Source organism: Dichomitus squalens, assembly GCF_000275845.1.
Source record: "Dichomitus squalens LYAD-421 SS1 unplaced genomic scaffold DICSQscaffold_15, whole genome shotgun sequence".
In the NCBI taxonomy this organism is placed as follows: Eukaryota; Fungi; Basidiomycota; class Agaricomycetes; order Polyporales; family Polyporaceae; genus Dichomitus; species Dichomitus squalens.
In genome coordinates, this window is record NW_006766897.1 from 2,938 (window position 1) to 22,827 (window position 19,890).

Sequence of the window (19,890 nt, forward strand, 5' to 3'; positions counted from 1 at the left end):
GTTTGGGAAAGTGGAGGGGATGCACGGGCAGAACCGAGTGTCGACAGAGAGGGATGATGGGTGCGCGCAGGGATAAACGTCAACACGAAACTTCGGTCAGAGCGCAGGGCTCATAACCTGATAAACTCAGGGCTGTGAAGACAAAGATTAGATCCGACTAGAGTCGAAGCAAGATCTTCAGTCAGTAAGAAAAGACTATATTGCAGTAACCAACCGTACCTAGAGTCGAAGCAAGACTACAAAGGTTAAGTAAGTAACTACAAGTCAGAGGTAAAGGTAACGAAGTACTCACTCTTCAGTCAGTAAGAAAAGACTGAAGAGGGAGGACGCAATCTGCAGTCCTTATATACTACAGAGAAGTGTCCATGACTAGTCGAAGAGTGGTTAGTCACATGTACCATAGTGCGATGAATAATACAATGGTGAAAGAATCGCGACGTATCGCACCATAGGATGAGTAAGAGATGAGTAAGGCATAGACCTGTCTAGACCGTTCTGGAGTAGTACGGATTGTCCTAGACAGTACCAGAAGAGTCCGGAAGCATAGCTATAGTACACGAGCAGAGAGTCCCAAATATGGTAACATACTACATAGGCGACTACAGCTAAGCGCTAGGAGACGCATAGCCTCGTGTAGTCCGGACCGGATAAGTCCAAGTTCAACATGTACATCTGTGGCTACGTAGTACTATACAGTACCTTCCCAGGATGCACAGTCGCACAGAGAAGCAGTGCGTACACAGCAAAGCTGTGTGTGTACCACATGAGTAGTACAGCCTCGGTTATTGCAGTAACCGGCTGTGCCATTCCATATCTTGTGACGGCTGTGTTAGGCAAGCTGTGTAAACCAGCGCCTGTTCAACATGTGCATTCAACGACCATATTGTGGTTTGGGTGTGTCCTTCCATGGCAGGATCCTCACCAATTACCTACCATTGATGTTCATTGGCGCAGTCGTAAACGTACATTGTCGGCCATACGCCCTCTACGTTATGGTAACTAATGATCCGATGCTCAGCCAGGACCGACAGTCAGTGTTCAGGCGCCCCGCAAGGTCTGGCCATTGCAGAGCATACCTGGCGATTCTCTACCAGTTTTCGCCATCCCTTTGCCATATCTCGCCAATCTGGCCGTGTAAGACGGATGCCGGACATAACTGACCATTTCTTTCGCTTTTTTGCTGATGATGTATATGCGACTGCACCTTTACTATGGTACCTCCTGTTTAGATCAGGGTACAGGATCCCCTGGGGGGCCAATGGGCACTCAAATACAGACATGGAAGTACCGCACGCATATCCATACTTCAAAACATTGTGGATTTACCTGGGTACGCGTGTGGTCAACCAACGGGGCCGTGATGCGCTGTCATGGAGTAGTCCCTGTGACCGTGATATGGCCTGTTTAGGCAGGTCGGGTAGGGTAGACGCCGGAGAGAAAAAAATCCGCGCGTTCACGGACTTATGCAAGGCGCTGTAAGTGGCATCGATGTTCTGTCGTGGACAGCGAGACAAGCGAGATATCAGAAGGGAAGCACTCTGCAGCCGAAGTTCCTCACCACGCAGCTTGATGAGCCAGCGGTCCAGGTCGATGTTCGTTCGATACAGATTCACTAGCGGTATAATGTACATTGAGGTCTAAGTTGTACTAACACAGGCATATGGGTAACGAGGCATAACAAACACCGATTAAGCAGAGCGAGATACTATATGAAGCCTGGGAACAGAGACAGGGACACCAGATGGCACACGAAGAGAGCAGGGAAGGAGAGGCGCAGCCCTTCACTTGCCCACTGAAGTGATCGTTCCCATCCACGCCAGCAAGGCCTTGTTGATCTTCTCTGGAGCTTCGAGTTGGACCCAGTGCCCGGTGTCAAACGTCTGCACGGTCCCGTTCGGGCAGAGCTGGCGCAATATCTCCTCGGATGGCTTTGCGAGGCAGACAGCGTCGCCCTGGCATCCAGCGAAGAATACAGGATGCTCGAGCTTCAGCTTGTCTTTGACGGCTATGAGAGATCTGGTTCAGCATGCCATGATTCGAGACGCGAAGGACGGGACGGACCTTCGTCATCCTTGCCCATGAGGTCGGACGCCATCACTTTGAACCACTTGAGCGCAGCACCAAGGCCGCCTGCTTTGCGCCAATCTGCCAACATGCGCGCCTTGTCCTGATGAACGACACCATGTATGACTCATGTTCAGTCATCGCAAGGACCGCAGACAAGTAGTCATCGCACTGTAACACCAGGGATGCGTACCTCAGCTGAAACAAAGGGAGCGAGAGGCGCCTGCTTGCCTGCCTTGAGCCACGGTTCGAGCTGTCCTGTAGGCGCGAGGACCTTTCTCCAAAAATCGGGATCCGACGTGTACCACAGCGTAAGGAGAGATTCGAGCTAAGATGGTGATGCGCACATAAGCAGAGTGGGAGTAGGTAGAGAACAAGGGATACGCACATTCGCGTCTACTACACCCTTCGCAGAATCTTCGGCAAGGAACCTATGCAGTGGTCAAAATGAACTTTGGTCCACGATAGGGTACCAGAAAGACGCATACAGCCAGTAACCGAACAGCTCCGAACCTGCCAGCTTCTTCTGGTGGTCGAGCACGACCTTCAGGTCGAACCCGGCAAGTGGAGGGCAATACCCGCTCGCGAGGAATGCAAAACCTATGAAGCGCGTCGGATAATACATCCCCAGGCGCGAAACGAGAATGGAGCCCCTGCGAAACGCGCAAGGACGTCAGCGGTGTCGCGTGTGGGTGTACATTACGAACCACAACGAACCAATCGTGTCCAATAGCAATCACGCGCACCGCCTTCGAGTGGTTCAGGATGTCGACGAGGTCGGCGGCGATTTTGCTCGGTGCATAGTGATCAACGCTCGAGGGCTTGGACGAGCCACCGTGCCCTAGCAAGTCCGGTGCGACGATCCCATAGCCAGCCTTCGCGAAGAAAGCGACCTGATAGCGCCAGTCATGCGCGGTGGATGGAAAGCCGTGCACGAAGAGGAGGGTAGGCTTCGAAGTGTCTGTGGCTGGGGAGACAAAGGTGTGGTAGATATTGCCGGAAGTGGTTAGGATGTCCTTGAAAGCGTGGGCGTCCATAGTGGAATGATGTCTACAAAATAGTATGTATACTGAGTGCGAAGCAAGAGTAGCGGAGGATAGCGGAGGGTATAGGCAGCGGCACAAGTGAGAGAACAGCAGAAAGACGAGGGTAACGTTCGAGGTGTGGCTGCCCTCGATTGAGGGGTACTTAACCGAGGTATGTGCTTTGTCCTAGACCACAAAGTCGGCGACCGGAAACGAACTCCGCGAGCAGCCACTCGGTCAGCCAGTGCAGCTGAGACTGCAAGAATTACCGCGCAAAGGAGTATAAGATTGACTACCAGGAGTGTCGAGTCAATGGCTCCCAAAAGATACGTTTGTAAAGAGGACTACGATGCATAAAGAGCCGATCAGCCCTTCTCGCGTAGCCACAAGAGATAAATGTCAACCTATCGTGTACAACAGCATCTCTCGCAAGATTCCCTGATTGCATAGTGTTCCAAGCCGATTGGAGAGCCAGAGCAGTCCACATAGGCTAAGACAAGGTTTGTTGTGGATGAATTTGAGGCGATCCATGTGTGGAAATTACAGCTCAACAAGAGAAGCACTGCAACCAGTCCAAGTCATTCCTTCCAGAGAGGGCGTGATAATTGTCGCCTGAGAGTGTCGGTCAGCAGCAGTTGGATGACACCCTGCTCTGAGGCCTGACGGTGGGAAACGAACCATGTATCATACACGCACAGATCAATTCTCTCGAGGGTACGTTGGTGGAAACAGAAGGCCAAAGTGTTCACAAGGTGAATATGCGATCAAGCATGTGTCATACAACGAGATTGGACCAGCTGGGGATGTTACGGTGCTTGTCCAAGTGAGATGATCGCTGGCAGAGCAGCGGCGGTGTGCCGGACCGGGCTGCCGGTGATCCGGAGAGAGAAGACCTTGACCGCCATGATGTCATGAGTGTCCTCACTGCGAAGCCGACTAAGCCCGGGAGCCACTGCAGCTGGAAGCTTCAGGGCAGTCACATCCGGCGACCTGAACTACCCAAATATATTTCTACATCAGCGTGGCACCTTCGAACCTATCTCTCTCCCTCCCAGATCGCAGACAACGATGAAGGTATCCCATTTTCATCTCGACAACCATCTAGTCGCTCATCCCAGTGCTCTTACCCAAACACCGTTACTAGATCGTCAGCAAGGAACAACAGGATGCTCAGCAGCGCGCCACCGTCATCGGAGGGTTGAAGGGCATGGCAGGCGGCTTTGCCGTCTCGATCCCAGCGTCCCTCTACCTCCAGCGCACGAACGCGTACTATCGTCGCCTCCAGCCTTCTCTCAAGGCCTTCGGTGTTATCATGGTCGTCGTACCCGCATTTGTCATTTCGGCGGAGCATGCTGGGCAGAAGTACGAGCAGGAACAATGGTGCTTTAACACAGGCATGCCTAGACTACGCCCTTCATTCACGCAGGTATGGTATTCAGGCATGATGCCGGAAAGGCGGAACTGGATGCTCAACAGCGCCGTCAAGAAGCCCGATGGGAGTCTCTCACTCCAGGTCAGAAGATCAGCGACTTCGTTAGGCGGCACGAGTACGGGGTGATCGTCGGGAGCTGGGCTGTGGCCATGGCTGGCGCTCTTCGTTACGTCATGAAAGACCCGTACGTTCAAACTGAATCCTGCGTTTCCTATGCATCCTGCTCATGATACGTGAAGCTTGCAAAGCACAACACAAAAGGTTCGTCGCCACCGCAACATGGCATCGTGATTTCTGTTCTTAAAGATGTGATATAGGTCGTTCAAGCCCGTGTGTGGGCGCAGGGCCTCACGATTGGCATCATCATCGCCGCGGGAATCTTGACCCATTCACAGCGGTCGAAGGAGCTTGAGTCGATGGATGAACACAATGTCCGGCACTTGGTCAGTAGTCGCCTTGCAGCTCCAGATTCGATGTGTTCTGAATCGCGGTGCCGATGCAGCCTCCCGACCATTCTTGGTTGGACGTTCTGCAAGAGCAAGAAAAGGAAAAGGAGCGCGAAGACGCGGGCTCGACCAACACCCGTGGCGCATTATAGCAGGGCTTGTGGTCAACCCAAGTATACAGCGACGAGTCGGCAGGCACCGGACGCGTATCGGGGACGTTTTGAACTGGACAGTTGTACCAGCGCGTTGCATATCGAGAGAATTGTGTTGAAGAGTTACTTCCACTCAACTGCGTGAAGATACTTGGCGTCAAGGACACAAGTGATCAGATATAGAAGTCTGAGAACTGTGTCATCAGGTTACCATTGCTGGCGACAAATCCAAAAGAGATGGAAAACTAGGAATATGGTAAGATGCGATGATCACGCAGGGCTTAGAACGCATCTCGTTTTGTCAATGCTGAGCGTTGAGCCCGCCTATTCGTAGGACCAGGCTACATATTGCAGCTGCGTCGGCCACTGGCAGATCGTTCCGCTACAGCTTTCTCGCATTGGATTCAAGTGAGTCGTCAGATTAATATTGGGCTTTCCTAGGAGCGGCGGGACGGTTGCGCCCAGGATGTCATCATGCAGCTACGGAAGGCAAATTGTGCTTCGTGTGCGGACGGTGTTGATGAAGTGGCACTAGTGTCGCCGCCGGCGGGCACCTATGAGCGAAGCTTGCCGAAATCCCAAACTCCGCAGCGTCGATGACGCAAAATCGTCGCGCACCAACTATCCAGTGAACCATTTACAGATACTTACTTACGGCCTGCGACGGGCACAGTGAACCAGTGCGAGATACACACGGCGTTGTTGCTAGCTGTACTTAGATGTGAATAGGCGGAATTACCCGACAGTCGAAGCACGTTTCCGACCAGGGCCGAAGACATCTGGATTACTCGTGTGTCCTTGGTCATCCGAAATGCATGCCGGCGAAACATATCAACATACTGTACCATCTCGGAAAACTTCGTTGAGTGCCAGGATGACAAACGATGAGAGCGCACGACTCATGCCTTAAGTTGCAATCCCGGCACCGCGGGCAATCGTGCGGCGACCCCTAACTTTGTCCTTCTTTCCCCCCTCCTCTACCTTCCCGACTCCTCGCCCTACCCTCTCGCTCCCTGACCGCCGCAGTCGCTGCGCAAGCCCAGTTGAGGGCATATCGAGCAGGGCGAGGGTATCTCGGAACATGGGTCGATATTTCATCAGGTGAGTTTGGTCATCATCAGAGCCGCCGGCGCGGGACGCAAGCTGCGTCTCGCCGAATCCGGGCGCTCAGCGGTAGTCCACCGCAACAGACCGCAACCCATTATCATTCACGGCTCCCATCGTCATCTGTGTTTGTTGGGCCCCTCCTCCCTCCTTCACCACCGTCCTCGTCAGCTTCACCGCCGGTGGAGTCGTCGTCAAGTCCTTGGGTCTCTCCTACCCCTTCACCAGCCATACCCGTCTGTCTGTCCTTGCTCACCCACGCATGTCGCTCTCTAGGTCCCTCTCTCTCGCCGGCTCGCTTCTCGGTGCGGTCTGCAACCTCGCCTTTGCACTCCGTCTCCTCACCCTTTCGCGCTCGCTCGGTTGGGAAAGTGAGAGTGAGTGGGAGGGCTCAGTGGACGTCTGGGCAGTCGACTCTGTTCGGCTCGTCTGGGGGCTCCTCTTCGCCTACTTCGCCGCGGCCGCGGCGTCGTGCTCTATCGGGTTCATTGGAATCGCCAAGGTACGCTCCATCCGCACCCCCCCCCCCACCTCCGTTTCGCAATTGTGTGCCATCTTGTGTGCCATCATGTTGTTCTGACAACCCTATGCAATCTGGCGTTCATCCATCGCTACAGCACGTCCGCCCGTTCGTGCGCATCTACCGTGACTACTCAATAGCGGACTTCGTGTTCGTGACCCTCGCCACGCTCGGCGTCAGCTACACAACATTTAGCAAGCCGTATGTACGGTCGTCGGTGTGCGAGGAGCTGTCGCGCCATCCCGAGCTCATGCGTGATATGGGTGAGATGGGTCTTTCGCTGGAGAATTGCGAGCAGTGGTTTGAGCGTGCCGTCGTCGCGGTGCTCGGTATCATGTTCATCCTCATTGTCGTCAGGGTGAGTCCTCCTTCCATCTTCCACTTTCTGCAAGCCTCCGCCGCCGCCGCCATCTCCCCTACATCATCCTGTCGCCGCTATCATTGGTCGTCGATTGTCCCGTCATTGCCTGTCATCAACATCTTTCCACGAATGGCGCGCGCGTCGGTGTCGGTGGCGGTTCCGGAATTGTTGTGTCAGGATGCTGACATACCATTCCTTTTTGGACAATCTGCTTGGTCCGCCATCTCGAAACCCGCAGCTGCACATTGTCATTGCGCTCTCGCAATACTACAGCTACATCTCCCGCGAGCTTCTTGCCGGCGTCAGGTCGCACATTCTCGGGATGCGCGCCATCAAGACCGACGTTCCCCTTCAACGCATCTATCTCATGCCTACGCCAACATCGCCATCAGCGTCGTCCGACGGACGTTCGCATCACTTCTCGACGCCTACCAAAGATATCACTGTCTACGCAACAGTGCCCATCGGCGCGATGTCAGAGGAGGATGCCCGCAAGATGCACGCCACCCCAGCGTGGATTACGACGAGCCCCGTCGCTTCCAGCTCATCGACGCCGCGGTCACATCGGCATTCACACTCCCACTCTCATTCCCATGCGCGTCCGCACACCCACTCCCACAGGCACGCAAGTTCTCGGACGCTGAGCGACGAGAAGGCACCCACCCCAGCCTAATCCGTTCTTTTCCGGTCTCCTTCGGGATCCCTGGAGTTCCACGCTTCCTCGGCTTGAATGGCGTCAGTCCCTTACTGTTGTAAGGGGTGCCTGCTCTTCAGGAGAGTGGAAGAGTTTCTTGTTTCCATACCGATGATGGATGTTGTGCATCCTTCATTGCCCATACGGTGTATTCGAGTGTGTTCCAGTACGTATAGGTTATAATCTTATCGTTGCGTAGGTCTCGATATCCCGTCCCCCTGTCCGCATGTGACTGTCTATCGAGAGGTCTTGTTGATAGTGCATTTGCCCATTCCAACTTCATCTCTATGTCCCGCCGGCTCTACCATATATTGCGTCACCTATCCCCACCAACATATGCCCCTCCTCAGCGCCGGTCGCGGCGGGTCGACTGCGAAGACTTGTGCCTCGCCGTGCCCCTTGACCCCTTTGATTCCCTTCCTTGTCCCCGCATGCCCTGTCAATAGTCCTGTCGATGGACAGATGTCCTCACGCACTCCGGCGCAGCTCATGTATGTACAGCTTTTTACGCACTGCGTGCCATCACCCTGGATATGGCACCCGTGGGTTCGGCCTTTGTCTGCGACTTCCACCCCCAAGAGAGTCCTCAGCTGCGGGGACGAACTTCTGACATCCTTTCGACATCAGTCATTATGGCGGCAATGGGAAGTATCCTCACACTCGAGCTGAATGCGACTCACAACCCCGTGAGGGCTAGACTTCCGGCAAGAGCATGGACGACGCCCTAGGGTGATAATGCGGCAGGTCCATTCAATGAAGACGATGGTGACGTACAATCGCTGGTATGGCTCTTTGCTGTGCTACGGGCAAGGGAATTCCTGGACACTGGAAGCTCTCGGCAAGGGTCTTGGTGGGGAAGATCGCCGATGCTGTAACTATTCAGTAATCTATGTCAGGAGACTCTTCTTTATAGATCCGCCTGGGCGTAGGTGACGTCAAAGCGATATGAGACCGCTCATATAGTCGCCCGGTCTGACAGGGACAAGGTGTGTGGCCAGGAGGATGGTGTTGGACGATCCAGCCATATCGGGATATGCGGGGTTCTGCCCACTTCCCGTCGGGTCCTTTGCTTCGTGAAGCCCGCGGAGGCCCAGATGTGCGCGGTACCGGGCGCGCGGGGTAGATAGACGAGCAATGTGGTATGGCCGACGATGCGCATGTTTTCGGGCACTGAAGTGGGAGCGCGAGGTCTAGACATGGGACGCGCATGAGAGAATTTGTAGTAGGAGCGGCGGGCGCCTGAGGTCTGGTCAGGCCGAGACCAGCTCGTCGTCCTGCATCATCTTGCTACTTCTCGCCACATATACCCCTCCGTGTTCTGGCTTCCTCTCTCTCGACCCGCGTCCCCCTCCTCGCCTCTCGCCACCGCCCATGACGTCCAAGACGCACCCCCGCTCGCCGTCCCCTCCCCCGAGCGCGGCGCAGCCGTCGCTGCTGAAAAGGCTCAAGTCCAGCCACATTTCTGAAGATCCCCCGTCCGCCGCGCCCGACCCGACGCCCCACTTCGCGGCGGACCTGTTCGTCCCGTCAAACATTCATAGATTGCATACAGAATACGAGAACAGCGGGCCCTTCAAGCACGCCGTCGTGGAGAAGCTGTTCCAGGACGACCTGCTGAAGCAGGTCAAGGACGAGGCGCTCGCAGAGCTCAGCTTCTCGGAGAAGGAGACGGATATTTACAAGGTACGTACGTGCTCGCGTGCAATCCCCGTCGGCAGTTGTCTGCCGACGCGCGGCCTAGCCGTGTTCGATGACGTATGGTCCGCGTGCACAACCTCTGCGAGCTGTCGGAAAAAATCGGTAGATTGATCTGTTATTGATCAGGTCTACCAAACCGGCGACCTCGCGTCGCTCTCGTACCTCAGCGAGCAGCAGCTCGCCCTTCTCCCCAACCTCCTCACCCTTCGCGATGCGCTCTACTCCCCCATGTTCCGCAACTTCCTCCGCGCCGTCACCGGCTGCGGTCCTCTCTCAGGCACAAAGCAGGACATGTCCGTCGTGTCCTACCGAAAAGGATGCCATCTGCTCAACCACGACGATGTCATCGGCACCAGGCGTGTCTCGTACATCCTCTACATGCCCCTGCCCCACTACCAAGGATGGCAGGCGGATTGGGGCGGCGCGCTAGAGCTCTACCCTGTGAAGCCAGGTCCGGATGGCGTCCCCGAACCTGAGCCCGTCCCCGAGAAGAGCGTGCCCCCGGTCTGGAATCAATTCATATTCTTCGAGATTCAGCCAGGGCGCAGTTTCCATTCGGTAGAAGAAGTCGTTGTGGGGGAGTCCGAGGACGGGCGGCAACGACTGAGCATCAGTGGCTGGTTCCATGCCGCTCAGCCGGGCGAAGAGGGCTACGCGCCAGAACCCGAGCCAGAATTGAAAAGCTCTCGTGAGCAACTTGTGAGTCGCGGAAGCATGCAGACGCGTACGTATGTGCTCACGCGCTTCCGCAGACGTCTACCCAAACCGACTTCAAGCCGTACCCCGAAAACGTAGATCCGCCATTGCCAGACGAGCCTCTCTCAGAAGAGCATGTCTCCTTCCTCTCCGAGTTCCTCAACCCCGTCTACCTCCAAGCCCGCACCATGAAAGCCCTCGCCTCCCGCTTCGTCGAGGAATCGAGTCTCGAGCTGCACTCCTTCCTCTGCGCCCCCCTCGCAGACAAGCTCCGCACCGGCCTCGTTGAGAAAGATGACCAAGACGGGCTCGGCCCGAGCCGCGCGACGCGTATCCCCCCACACACCGCCGGCAGTGGGGGCGCGTGGCGGATCCGCGGCCCCCCGCACAAGTGGCGGTACGGTGCGCTGCGGCCGCTCGAGGGCACCGGCCCCAAGATGGCGGTCAGCCCGCGGTGGGCGCACGCGGACGTCGACGACGTGATCAGGGGCCTGCAGGACGAGCTGTATCCCAGCACGGCGTTCCGCGCGTGGCTCGCGTGCGTGTCGAAGCTGCTGCCCGTGCGGCACGCGGAGGAGGCGCGGCGGTTCCGCCCGGGCTTGGACTATACGTTGGCGACGAGCGAGCCGTCGGAGGCCAGGCTGGACGTCGTGCTGGGCTTGACGCCGCAAGTCGAGACGCAAGGCGCAGAGGGCGCGCAGAACGGGCACACGAACGGACATGTAAGCACGGAGGAGGTTGCGCCTGTTGGGTGGCAGACAGGGGAATGGGGCGGATGGGAGGTACGTTGTTCACCCTGAGTTGTTTCTCGTGAACCCGAACTCGAGTCCTGACTCGTCGTCCGTCTGCAGTGCTACATGGCTCCGCACGACGAGGAAGATGATCCCGCAGTTTACCGCTCTGGATCGTCGAAGAAAAAGAATGAGGCTAACGGTACCAACGGTCATTCAGCGTCTAAAGAAGAGGGAGCCATGCAAGGTGTGGAAGAGGATGAGGAAGACGACGACGACGACGGCACGTTGTTGACAGTCCAGCCTGGCTTCAACAGGCTACTGCTTGTCCTGCGTGATGAGGGCGTGATGCACTTCGTGAAGTACGTCTCTGCCGCCGCTGAGGGCTCACGATGGGACATTTGCGGGGAGTTCGAGATTGGGATGATTCAGGTGGAGTCTGGAGATGAGTCATGATGCAAGCAAGAGTCTCATCTTGTCTGCGGTTGTGCATACGCTATCTATGTATCCTACCGCTGTCCCTACCTTGTGTACTAAGATATTCGCCCTGCTATAATCTAACCACTGTATCACTCCGTAATGACATACCATGCCCACTCACAGGTTTGGCGGGGATGCAGGCGGAGAAGACGTCGTTGGATCAAACAGGCAAGTACGTGAAGCAACACCGCAGATGGGCCGCAGGGATGTGTACTAGAATACGATCTTCTTCCCTTGACTGGGTACGATAGAAGGGTCTTCACGTTTCGCCATCGCGAGGGCTGCACCGGGCTTTGATCGCGCGACTCTGCGCTCTTTGCCCCTAGGCTTACCCTCCTCTCCTCCCTCGGAGCGTCGCTTCTTCATCGGACGCTCGGCCTCCTTGCCCCCTACTTCCTTTTCGGTGTCGTCCTTGGTCTTTCGGGCTGGACGCTCCCGCTTCATTCCTTGTCCCACTTCCTTCGGCTTCTTCTCTCGAGGGGCACCTCCACCGCCCCGACGGACAGCTTCGGGCGAAGCGTATTCAACGACGAGCTTCCGCCCGTTGAGGTGATGATTCCTGGGATTTGTCAAGGCCGAAGTCGCGTGCTCAGTAGCCGTGAAGTCGACAAAAGCCCATCTGTGATAACGTGCGGATCCTCGTCGTCAGCGCAAAACAACTCAAGCGGGACACAAAGAAAATAAAAGCGAGATGTGAATAGAACGGTGAGCCTGGCAGAACGTACCCTTTGCACTTTCCGCTATCCTCGAAAGTACCAAGACGGATCTTACGAATCCACTTGTCTTCCGCCAGGGGGTCTGTGGCCCGGTGAGACACCAGGAGCTCACGGATGGAGTCCTCTGTCGTGTCGAACCCGAGGTTACCAAGAAAGAGCGTCGGCCCTGGTGGCTGTTTCTGGACGCTCAGTATCTTTTGCGCAGTTTTGGTGAGTCCGGTGGTTTTCGCTCCCCCTGGTGCCTCTGCACCATCCGTAGCCGCGGTCGCAGGACGACCGGCGAAGTCGTCACCTAGACCACTCCGTTAGAGATAGTCCAACCCAGCGCATGATGTGTACGTACCGTCTTTGATGAGCAAGCGTCTTCCCTCTAGAGGCTTTTCAGACATGGTGATTGCAACGGCCTTCGCGTCAGGCGTTGCAAAGTCCACATACGCAAAACTGAGTAGATGATGATATATTTTCTCTGAATATGACACGCAATGGGTAGGTATGTCAGAACTGACCCTCGGTTCTCCTTCCGCGGCTTGCCATCCGGTCCACCATGCGCCATCTTCGTAGGCATGTGTATTCGAGTGATCTCCCCGACTCCCTCGAAGAAGCTCCGCAATAACGCAGGCGTGGTTTTGAACGAGAGGTTGCCGACCCACACCGAGTTCTGGCGTTTAGACACTTTGGAGGGAGGGAGGTCGGCCGTGTTCTGCACCTTCTCTTTCCCCTTCTTGCTGCCGTCACCATTAGCTACGGTAGCAGACTTCTTTGCGGCGCGCTCTTCCTTTTTCTTCTGTCTGCGCCTTTCGGCACGAGAGAGAACGGGCTCCTCCTCTTCGGCGTCGGGTTCAGTATCATGAGAGCTATCCGAATCGTCGGATTCGCTCTGACTATCGGAGTCGTGATCATCTTCGTCTTCAGAGAGACGTTTCCTTTTTCGAGGTTGATCGGGTGCAGATATACGCTGCTCTGAGTCGGAAGAGCTGCCAGAGGTGGATGAAGACATGGTACCGGGATAGGCCAGGCGGCCGTGAGTGCACAGAAAACCCAGGCCCGTACAAACCGGACCGTCACTAAGCGCTGGTTCCTGAGCGTCGGCAGCTTCCGACTCTGCCCGCACCATCAACGCCTCTTCAGTCCAGCGTTTGGCTAACAGCCATGACTAGTCCAGGACCCGTTCACTCATCCAGGAGCTGCTTATTCCTCCCGCATATTATACAGGACTCGCTCTTTGACATGAGATTGATAATATGGTGGCCACTCCTGCCATGAATGGCCGGTACCTGAGCTCGAGGACTACCTTACGGCCGTCGATATCGAGAAGCGCGAGTTGGCCAAGCTCTCTGGCAAATTGCAGCCAAGCCTGATCAATCTTGGACTCCCCTCCCCGAGTCTCGGTCTGCTCGAGGAACCATCGACTCAACTAAATACTCCATGCTTCTGCCGACTAGCGCGATTGTGCCATGCATCCCCTTGTTGCGGTCTCTTCTTGGCCGACGCGGTCCCGATGATGCACGGACGGCCGATGTCCGTTCTTCCGAGACCATATGACAACATCTTCAGCCTATCCGGTGAGTTGCCGCATGCTCTGAACGTTAGCAACACCATTCTGCCCCCGGTTCGTCGCACCGCTAGAACCAATGTATCATTATCTGATAAGATTTGGGGCGGCAAGATATGATCATCTTATCAGATAGAGATCCCGTCTGATCTTTCCAGCCAGGCGATCGCGGGTTAACAGTCCCGCCGGCATCGGGCTTGGCTGCCTCAACAGACCAGACTTGCGACGTCCTGCAATACCTCAGCATTAGAATTCAGGGTGACCGGAAATGTTTGACAGCATGTCCAAGGCACGTACAAATACATGCGGCCAGCCGAGCGGGGAAACGGTGGTCACTAATCCCCCCTGCCTCCGACATGTCTGGTCACGCCGCGTCTTTGTCCACTAGCCCCTACCTGATTGCCTCCATCATCTCGTCGGCTACCGGTACAGTGACTGCCACGTCGGCGTCGACAAGGAGCGCTGCGACGACAAAGGGAACCCAGAGCGTGAAACATAAACCGGTACGTACGCTCATCTACGACTCGTTCCCGTGTTACCTGACACAACCTACTCAGGCTCACCCAGAGTACGTATGGTATGGTATCCTCGCACTTCTTGCACTTGCGACCGCCTGCAATGCCGGATACTTAGCGTGGGCCGCCTTACGTCGGTATCGAACTCGTCGTGCGTCAGACACCTCGACCGTTGTTTCCTCCCAGTCTCCGAGAAAGCCATCATACCGTCGTGTCCCGCATGCAATTATTTCTGCGTCACGTATCCTTGGTCTCAGACTGAGGATCCCGTGCGTCGACATGACAATCATGGAGATTGTGTTCACCATCCTGTACATGGGCGGATGCCTCGCGTTCACTTTTGCGCCGAGTAAGCGTCTTCATCGTTCACTCCAGTTGCCACCCTGGTTCATTTGGTTTGGGAATCTTAGCGGACAACATGAAGCCTGCCGTCAACCTGATGCCAAAGTATTGGGGTAATGACGCGGGGAAGATCGCTGCGATCCAACTTCCGTTCGTTGTCGTGTTGGGCCTGAAGAACAACCCTATTACTTGTGAGTACGGCCTCCATCGCGGTCAATACAAACGCTCACCATCTCGTAGGGCTGACCGGTGTGGGACACGAGAAGGTATTCAGTGTGTTCTCACTGGTAGACATACTTCTGAATGTTCCCACAGCTCAACATAATGCATCGAGTGGTGTCGCGTTGCATCCTCTTCTTCACTTGGTTGCATTTGATTGGAATGTAAGCTGCCATATATCATCTATCCTTGACGCCGAGCCGACATAGCGAGCACAGGTATTACCGATCGTAAGCTCATTAGCATGTCCTGAGGCGCCCTGACCAACCGTACGGCAGTGTTGCTCTGATGCTGAACGAGACATGGAAAGTCCTGGGCCTCGTCGGGGCGGTCGCTCAGACCCTCACCACAATATTCGGCATCAAGGCGATCCGCCGAAGATTTTATGAGTTCTTCTTCATTACTCACGTTATCCTTATTCTGTACGCCTTCTTCATCGTTGTCGATTTTGCCAGCTATCCCTCATGCGACAATGCGGTAGCGTCTTCATTGTCTGCACTCACCTGCACGTCCGCGCGAAGGACTATGCTGTATACGTGTGGCCGTGTTACGTGCTCTGGGGCTTCGACCGCGCCGTCCGCCTCGGACGCTACCTCCTCTTCAACGTCGTCCTTCGCCCACAGAAGTTCACCGCGTCGGTCGAGGTCATCGGCACCGACGCGCTGCGCGTCACGCTGAAGCGCAGGATCCCGGGCGGGTGGACAGCCGGACAGCATGTTTTCGTCGCGTTCCCCACGCTCGGCCTACAGTCGCACCCTTTCACGATCAGCAATGTGTACGAGAAGGACGCGGACGGGAAGGAGGCAGAGATCACGCTTATCGTGCGCACCATGAACGGACAGACGAAGAAGCTCATGGACCGCGCGCTGCCGACGGGCAGCTGCGAGCTTCCGGCGATGATCGACGGGCCGTATGGACGTCCGGAAGACATCCGGCCGTTCTCGACTTGCGTGTTCATTGCGGGTACGTGACGTGTGGCTCCAGCAAGGCGACTGCAGCTTGCTGACGGACGTTTGCTCGGCAGGAGGGACCGGTGTCACTTACACGCTATCGCGGATGCATCAGTTGTTCAAGTACGTTTCAGGCCCCTTCGCGGTCCATCCCATCGGCACATGATGATATAAAACCACTTGTAGGGACATCGGCGCAGGCGATGCATGTGCGCAGCGGGTCACCTTCGTTTGGACTATCCGCACTGAGGGTAGGTGACCGCAGCCAGAACCACGCCGGACCATTCTAACCTCCCTCCGTCAGATGAGTACCAATGGCTCGCGGCGGACCTCGAGAGAGTGGTCGCTGCAGCACCGCCCAACCTCTTCCTTACGGTTGACGTGCACGTCAGCGGCAGCAAGACCGCGCCGCCGAACCTCTCCCTACTCGAGCTCGAAAAGGGCGACGGCGATGTGGGTATCGACGTCGAAAAGCGCCATTGGCACGACTCCTCCTATGGGAATACGGCGAGCTGCCCTACCTCCCCTCCGAAGTCCGAAGCGGACAAGTACGACTCGACAGCCACGACGCCCACAGTCTCCTCGCGGTCCGCGTCGAAGGAGGCACTCGCGTCGAGGGCTATCAATCGCAGGAGCGGCCGGCCGGACGTGTACACGCTCCTGGAGGAAGAAATCACCACCGCACAGGGTGCCGTCGCAGTCGATGGTGCGTGCTCATCCCAATTCCATTCATGGTCGTCTGCGAGTCGGAGCGCTCCGTGTCCTCCCTCTCCTCCCTCCCACCGGGAAGCGAGGCGAGCATGTGGCTCGGACGGCTCATGTGTCCCGTGTGGGTTCGGGAAGGCACTGAAACTGACAGCGTTTACATTTAGTGTCTGGGCCGGACGGGCTGGTTGGCGCCGTCCGCTCTGCTCTCTGTGCGCCGTTTGCGGGCCCTGTGGCCGCGCTGAAGGGGACGCCGACGGTGATGTTGTGCGTTGAGCAGTTCCGGATGTGATGATAGTCTTCCTTGCCTATCTTTTTGCAAGCAGCGTTGGGTGGTGTACCAGCAGGGGGAAAAACTCGGCAATTTGACAGTTCGAGGAGAATAACGTTTTTAATGCTTGCGACGTTCTAGACGAGCTCTGGGCCCCTTTTTGTGGGGGTATGGGGCAGCTATTGGCTGTAGAATTTGTAGATCCCATTGAATAGACGCCAAATGCGCTCCGAATTATAATAGGGGACAAAGACCGTGACAGGACAAGGCAAAGTTTCCAGGGTAAGAAAGGTTCCATAGCAAACATCGACAGCAAACTGCGGGTCTAGATCTATGGACGTGAATAACTTATTGTCCAAGTGTAGGTGTGAAGGGCAATGCTCCAAATATTATGATCTAAGATACAATGGGAGAAGACGACAGCGAGCGTGTGTGGAGAAGAACGATGATACAAGTCGTCATAAACGTCATGAAGGGGAAACCCGACTGGAGCGAAAGCAAAACAAGTGGAGACAGCACCGTCAGCTCATGCCGACTGTGTCTGGGGCTTCGCCTGCGTGAGGTGGAGCTGGATCTCCTGCTCCTCCTTCTGCTGCTCTTCGAGGATGGCCGCCCACGAGTGGTCGACGCTGCGGTTGTCGTGCGCTTGCTGACGCTGGGTCTGCGTGAGGACACCAGCGGCGATCAGGACGCCGATGGTGAGGCCCTGGGCCCACATACGGGCCTGCACGATTTTTTGAGGGGTGCTTTGGTAGCTAGACGAGACGAATCGTGAGCGGCTGCCCGTGACAAGTCCAAGACGAAGGGCCATAATGGGACGTACCGATTGCGCATCACGATCGTGCCAGCAATGGCCATGCTCGCAGCCCAGCTCCCAAGAATAATCTTGTACTGGTTGCGCATCGCCCAGTCCTTCATCTTCTGGCCGTTGGTGAGGCTCTCCCAGCGGCTCTCCTCCTTGCGCTCGTTGTCGTCGAGCATGGCCTTGGCGGCGCCCGTCCAGGTGGACTCGTCGTACTCGACGCCGCGGCGCTCGGTCTGGATGGCGTAGCAGGGGGCGACGATGAGGACGATGCCGAGGGCCTTGAGCTGCGGGGGGAGCGCGCGGAAGGCGGGCCAGCGGCGGTTGAGGTACCAGGTGGCGGGGAGGGTGACGGCGAGGCTGCCGAGGGTGCCCTCGATGGCGCCGCGGACGGTGGCGGCGTGGTGGCCGGCGAGCTCTTCCTCAGTTGCGAACTGAGGTGGGCGGGCAATGGATGTCAGCTCTCCGGGAAGGCGCTAGGCGGCTGGGTCTGGGCGTACCTTCATGATGTGAGTGTTCTGGCAAGGGTATTAAGAAAAGTCTGCTTGAGGCTAGCTCTAGTCGTCTAGTAGAGGAGGCTGCGGTGTGTAAAGGACTGGAGAGACCGTGATAGGACAGTGAGGAGAAACTGGCCAGACGGCGTGGTGTGGTTTTATACAAGTGTGTATTGAATGCCGGGACGCTCGAGCCGCGCCGGGTGGGTGAGCGCGGGGTAAATCGGAAAGCGTGTCTTCCCTACGAATTGCGGAAAACAGGGCGGATTCGCAACTGTCAATGTCAAATCTTGCTCAGCAGGCGATCAGTGTCGTGACCTGGTGCAGTGGGATGTCTTTGGGCCGTGCAGCCTGGACTGGACGAGGTGCTTTCCGGGTGGTTTGCCTTTCCGTGGCCTCACTATTAGGGCTCTTGCACCACCGGCGCCTTGGACGCCCCGGCGTCTGTCGGGTAAGCTGTCGCTGTCCATGTCGGGTAAGTCACCCGCGAGCGCCCGAGTGTGCATGCACCGCCTCCGACGTCCCCGGCCCATCTCGCGTCCATCCCAGGCATGGCCTCCAGAATGCTGTCCAGTCTTGTGCCCACCCCTACCCTCGACCTCTCTGCTGCCGCTCGGGCAAAGTCGTCCAGACAGAACACAAGGACTGCCAGTGTCTCCAATCCCGATATTGTACCTGTTGCTCCCCTCACTCGCACTGCTGTCTCTCTCGAGTATGCCTCCCTTCGGCATACCGGGCACTGTCCATTAGGCATGTATGTAACCCCGTCGCCCGACAACCTCATGGTATGGGATGCGGTGTTCTTCGTGCACCAAGGTACGTGCAAATCGAGTGGCAACATGTACGTCCGGTGCGACTCACACGGCGCTCCGTCTAGGCTACTACACCGATTCCATATTGAAGTTTCGGTTGACGTTCCCTCCGAACTATCCAGAGCGTCCTCCGGTCGTGCAATTCCTGACGGACGTATTCCACCCTCTCATCTCGCAACAAGACGGCACATTCAACCTTGCTCCCCGTTTCCGCACATGGAGACCGAAGGAGCACCATGTCTTCGACGTCCTACACTGGGTGAAGGCTGCTTTCAAGAAGCACGCGCTGGACGAGATCAAGGAGGCGGATTGCTTCAACAAAGAGGCATACAGGTACGCTCCTCCCCCAACCGCACGCGACCGCTTGTTCCGACGGCGGCGTGTCTCTTCCCAGACTCTACCACGACACCACCTCTTCGTTTGCCGCGCTCGCCACGCAATCGTCCATGCTCTCCCAATCTGCATCTGCGCTGTTCGACAAGGACCACCCCTCGATGGCCGGAAAAGGGTCGCATAGCATGCAGTTCAAGGAGCTCAAGCCGGAGCAGCTCGACGCGCTCCGCGTCCGACTTGGAATTCAGGATTGGGACGACGCGCCTTCGACGTGATCTAGTCCCCCGTCATTCCCTCCCCCTGCTTCGATTCGGTCACAGATGTATCAGTAGACCAAATACCCAGGAATTACCCAACCCGTCGATTGAAGATGTCGGCCTCACACCGGGTCCTTGCTCTGAAGCTAATGCATGCGGTGCTGTCCCACGAAGTGGTTATGCTTGGTGATGGGCTAGTTCTGAAGCTTTCGCGACTAACAAGCGCCGAGCTCTCATCCTTCTTCTTTGGACCACCCGCAAGATTGCCGCAACCGGAGCACGCACAGCGCCCTGTTCACACGGCTGATGACCATCTCCTTATGTCCTCTTCGCCTATCCTGTCATGGTATGCACCTCGGTCACCCTCAGCTCCGAGATAAGAGAGTTACGGAGGTTATTGCGAATGCATCATGCTAATCACACCCTCTGTATTGCATCTGCTTCATAGCGCCGCTCAGCTGGCTTCAACGACGTTGTGGCCCGGATTGTGAAGGTGAAGTCTATACGTCGGAGCGTATC

General features: G+C 56.4%; 7 protein-coding genes across 7 annotated transcripts in view; 5 read left to right on the forward strand and 2 right to left on the reverse strand.

Moving 5' to 3' along the window:
* Positions 1 to 1,781: 1,781 nt before the first annotated feature.
* On the reverse strand, positions 1,782 to 3,101 carry DICSQDRAFT_61223 (alpha/beta-hydrolase; the record flags this gene model as incomplete). The annotated part of the gene is made up of 6 exons (XM_007365873.1): positions 1,782 to 2,005; positions 2,053 to 2,167; positions 2,258 to 2,392; positions 2,453 to 2,495; positions 2,553 to 2,717; positions 2,782 to 3,101. 6 exons carry the CDS (start codon positions 3,099 to 3,101, stop codon positions 1,782 to 1,784), a joined length of 1,002 nt encoding a protein of 333 aa, XP_007365935.1.
* A 1,056-nt stretch (positions 3,102 to 4,157) lies between these two features.
* Positions 4,158 to 5,227, forward strand: DICSQDRAFT_155208 (uncharacterized protein; the record flags this gene model as incomplete). The annotated part of the gene is made up of 6 exons (XM_007365874.1): positions 4,158 to 4,163; positions 4,234 to 4,469; positions 4,529 to 4,705; positions 4,761 to 4,782; positions 4,839 to 4,964; positions 5,024 to 5,227. The coding sequence occupies 6 exons, from the start codon at positions 4,158 to 4,160 to the stop codon at positions 5,117 to 5,119; spliced, it is 663 nt and encodes a 220-aa protein (XP_007365936.1). The 3' UTR covers positions 5,120 to 5,227.
* An 861-nt stretch (positions 5,228 to 6,088) lies between these two features.
* Positions 6,089 to 8,369, forward strand: DICSQDRAFT_136692 (uncharacterized protein). The gene is made up of 4 exons (XM_007365875.1): positions 6,089 to 6,220; positions 6,500 to 6,725; positions 6,841 to 7,101; positions 7,343 to 8,369. Exons 1-4 carry the CDS (start codon positions 6,201 to 6,203, stop codon positions 7,775 to 7,777), a joined length of 942 nt encoding a protein of 313 aa, XP_007365937.1. The 5' UTR covers positions 6,089 to 6,200; the 3' UTR covers positions 7,778 to 8,369.
* An 800-nt stretch (positions 8,370 to 9,169) lies between these two features.
* DICSQDRAFT_161592 (uncharacterized protein) lies at positions 9,170 to 11,515 on the forward strand (the record flags this gene model as incomplete). The annotated part of the gene is made up of 4 exons (XM_007365876.1): positions 9,170 to 9,481; positions 9,623 to 10,195; positions 10,249 to 10,974; positions 11,044 to 11,515. The coding sequence occupies 4 exons, from the start codon at positions 9,170 to 9,172 to the stop codon at positions 11,377 to 11,379; spliced, it is 1,947 nt and encodes a 648-aa protein (XP_007365938.1). The 3' UTR covers positions 11,380 to 11,515.
* DICSQDRAFT_161593 (uncharacterized protein) lies at positions 11,506 to 13,116 on the reverse strand (the record flags this gene model as incomplete). Its single annotated transcript, XM_007365877.1, has 4 exons — positions 11,506 to 12,022; positions 12,129 to 12,411; positions 12,463 to 12,560; positions 12,626 to 13,116. 4 exons carry the CDS (start codon positions 13,114 to 13,116, stop codon positions 11,617 to 11,619), a joined length of 1,278 nt encoding a protein of 425 aa, XP_007365939.1. The 3' UTR covers positions 11,506 to 11,616.
* Positions 13,117 to 14,023: 907 nt separating this feature from the next.
* On the forward strand, positions 14,024 to 18,081 carry DICSQDRAFT_136693 (uncharacterized protein). Its single transcript, XM_007365878.1, has 14 exons — positions 14,024 to 14,174; positions 14,229 to 14,535; positions 14,597 to 14,719; positions 14,769 to 14,794; positions 14,844 to 14,911; positions 14,966 to 14,977; positions 15,026 to 15,169; positions 15,229 to 15,710; positions 15,772 to 15,820; positions 15,884 to 15,948; positions 16,002 to 16,403; positions 16,570 to 17,428; positions 17,497 to 17,909; positions 17,976 to 18,081. The coding sequence occupies exons 2-12, from the start codon at positions 14,475 to 14,477 to the stop codon at positions 16,692 to 16,694; spliced, it is 1,557 nt and encodes a 518-aa protein (XP_007365940.1). The 5' UTR covers positions 14,024 to 14,174; positions 14,229 to 14,474; the 3' UTR covers positions 16,695 to 17,428; positions 17,497 to 17,909; positions 17,976 to 18,081.
* A 451-nt stretch (positions 18,082 to 18,532) lies between these two features.
* DICSQDRAFT_61264 (UBC-like protein) overlaps positions 18,533 to 19,890 on the forward strand; it is a gene marked incomplete at both ends in the record, with an annotated part of 1,891 nt that continues 533 nt past the window's right edge. The window contains 2 exons of the mRNA XM_007365879.1: positions 18,533 to 18,785; positions 18,847 to 19,114. Of these exons, the coding sequence (XP_007365941.1) occupies positions 18,533 to 18,785; positions 18,847 to 19,114 (521 nt within the window). The remainder of the gene's footprint in view (positions 18,786 to 18,846; positions 19,115 to 19,890) is intronic.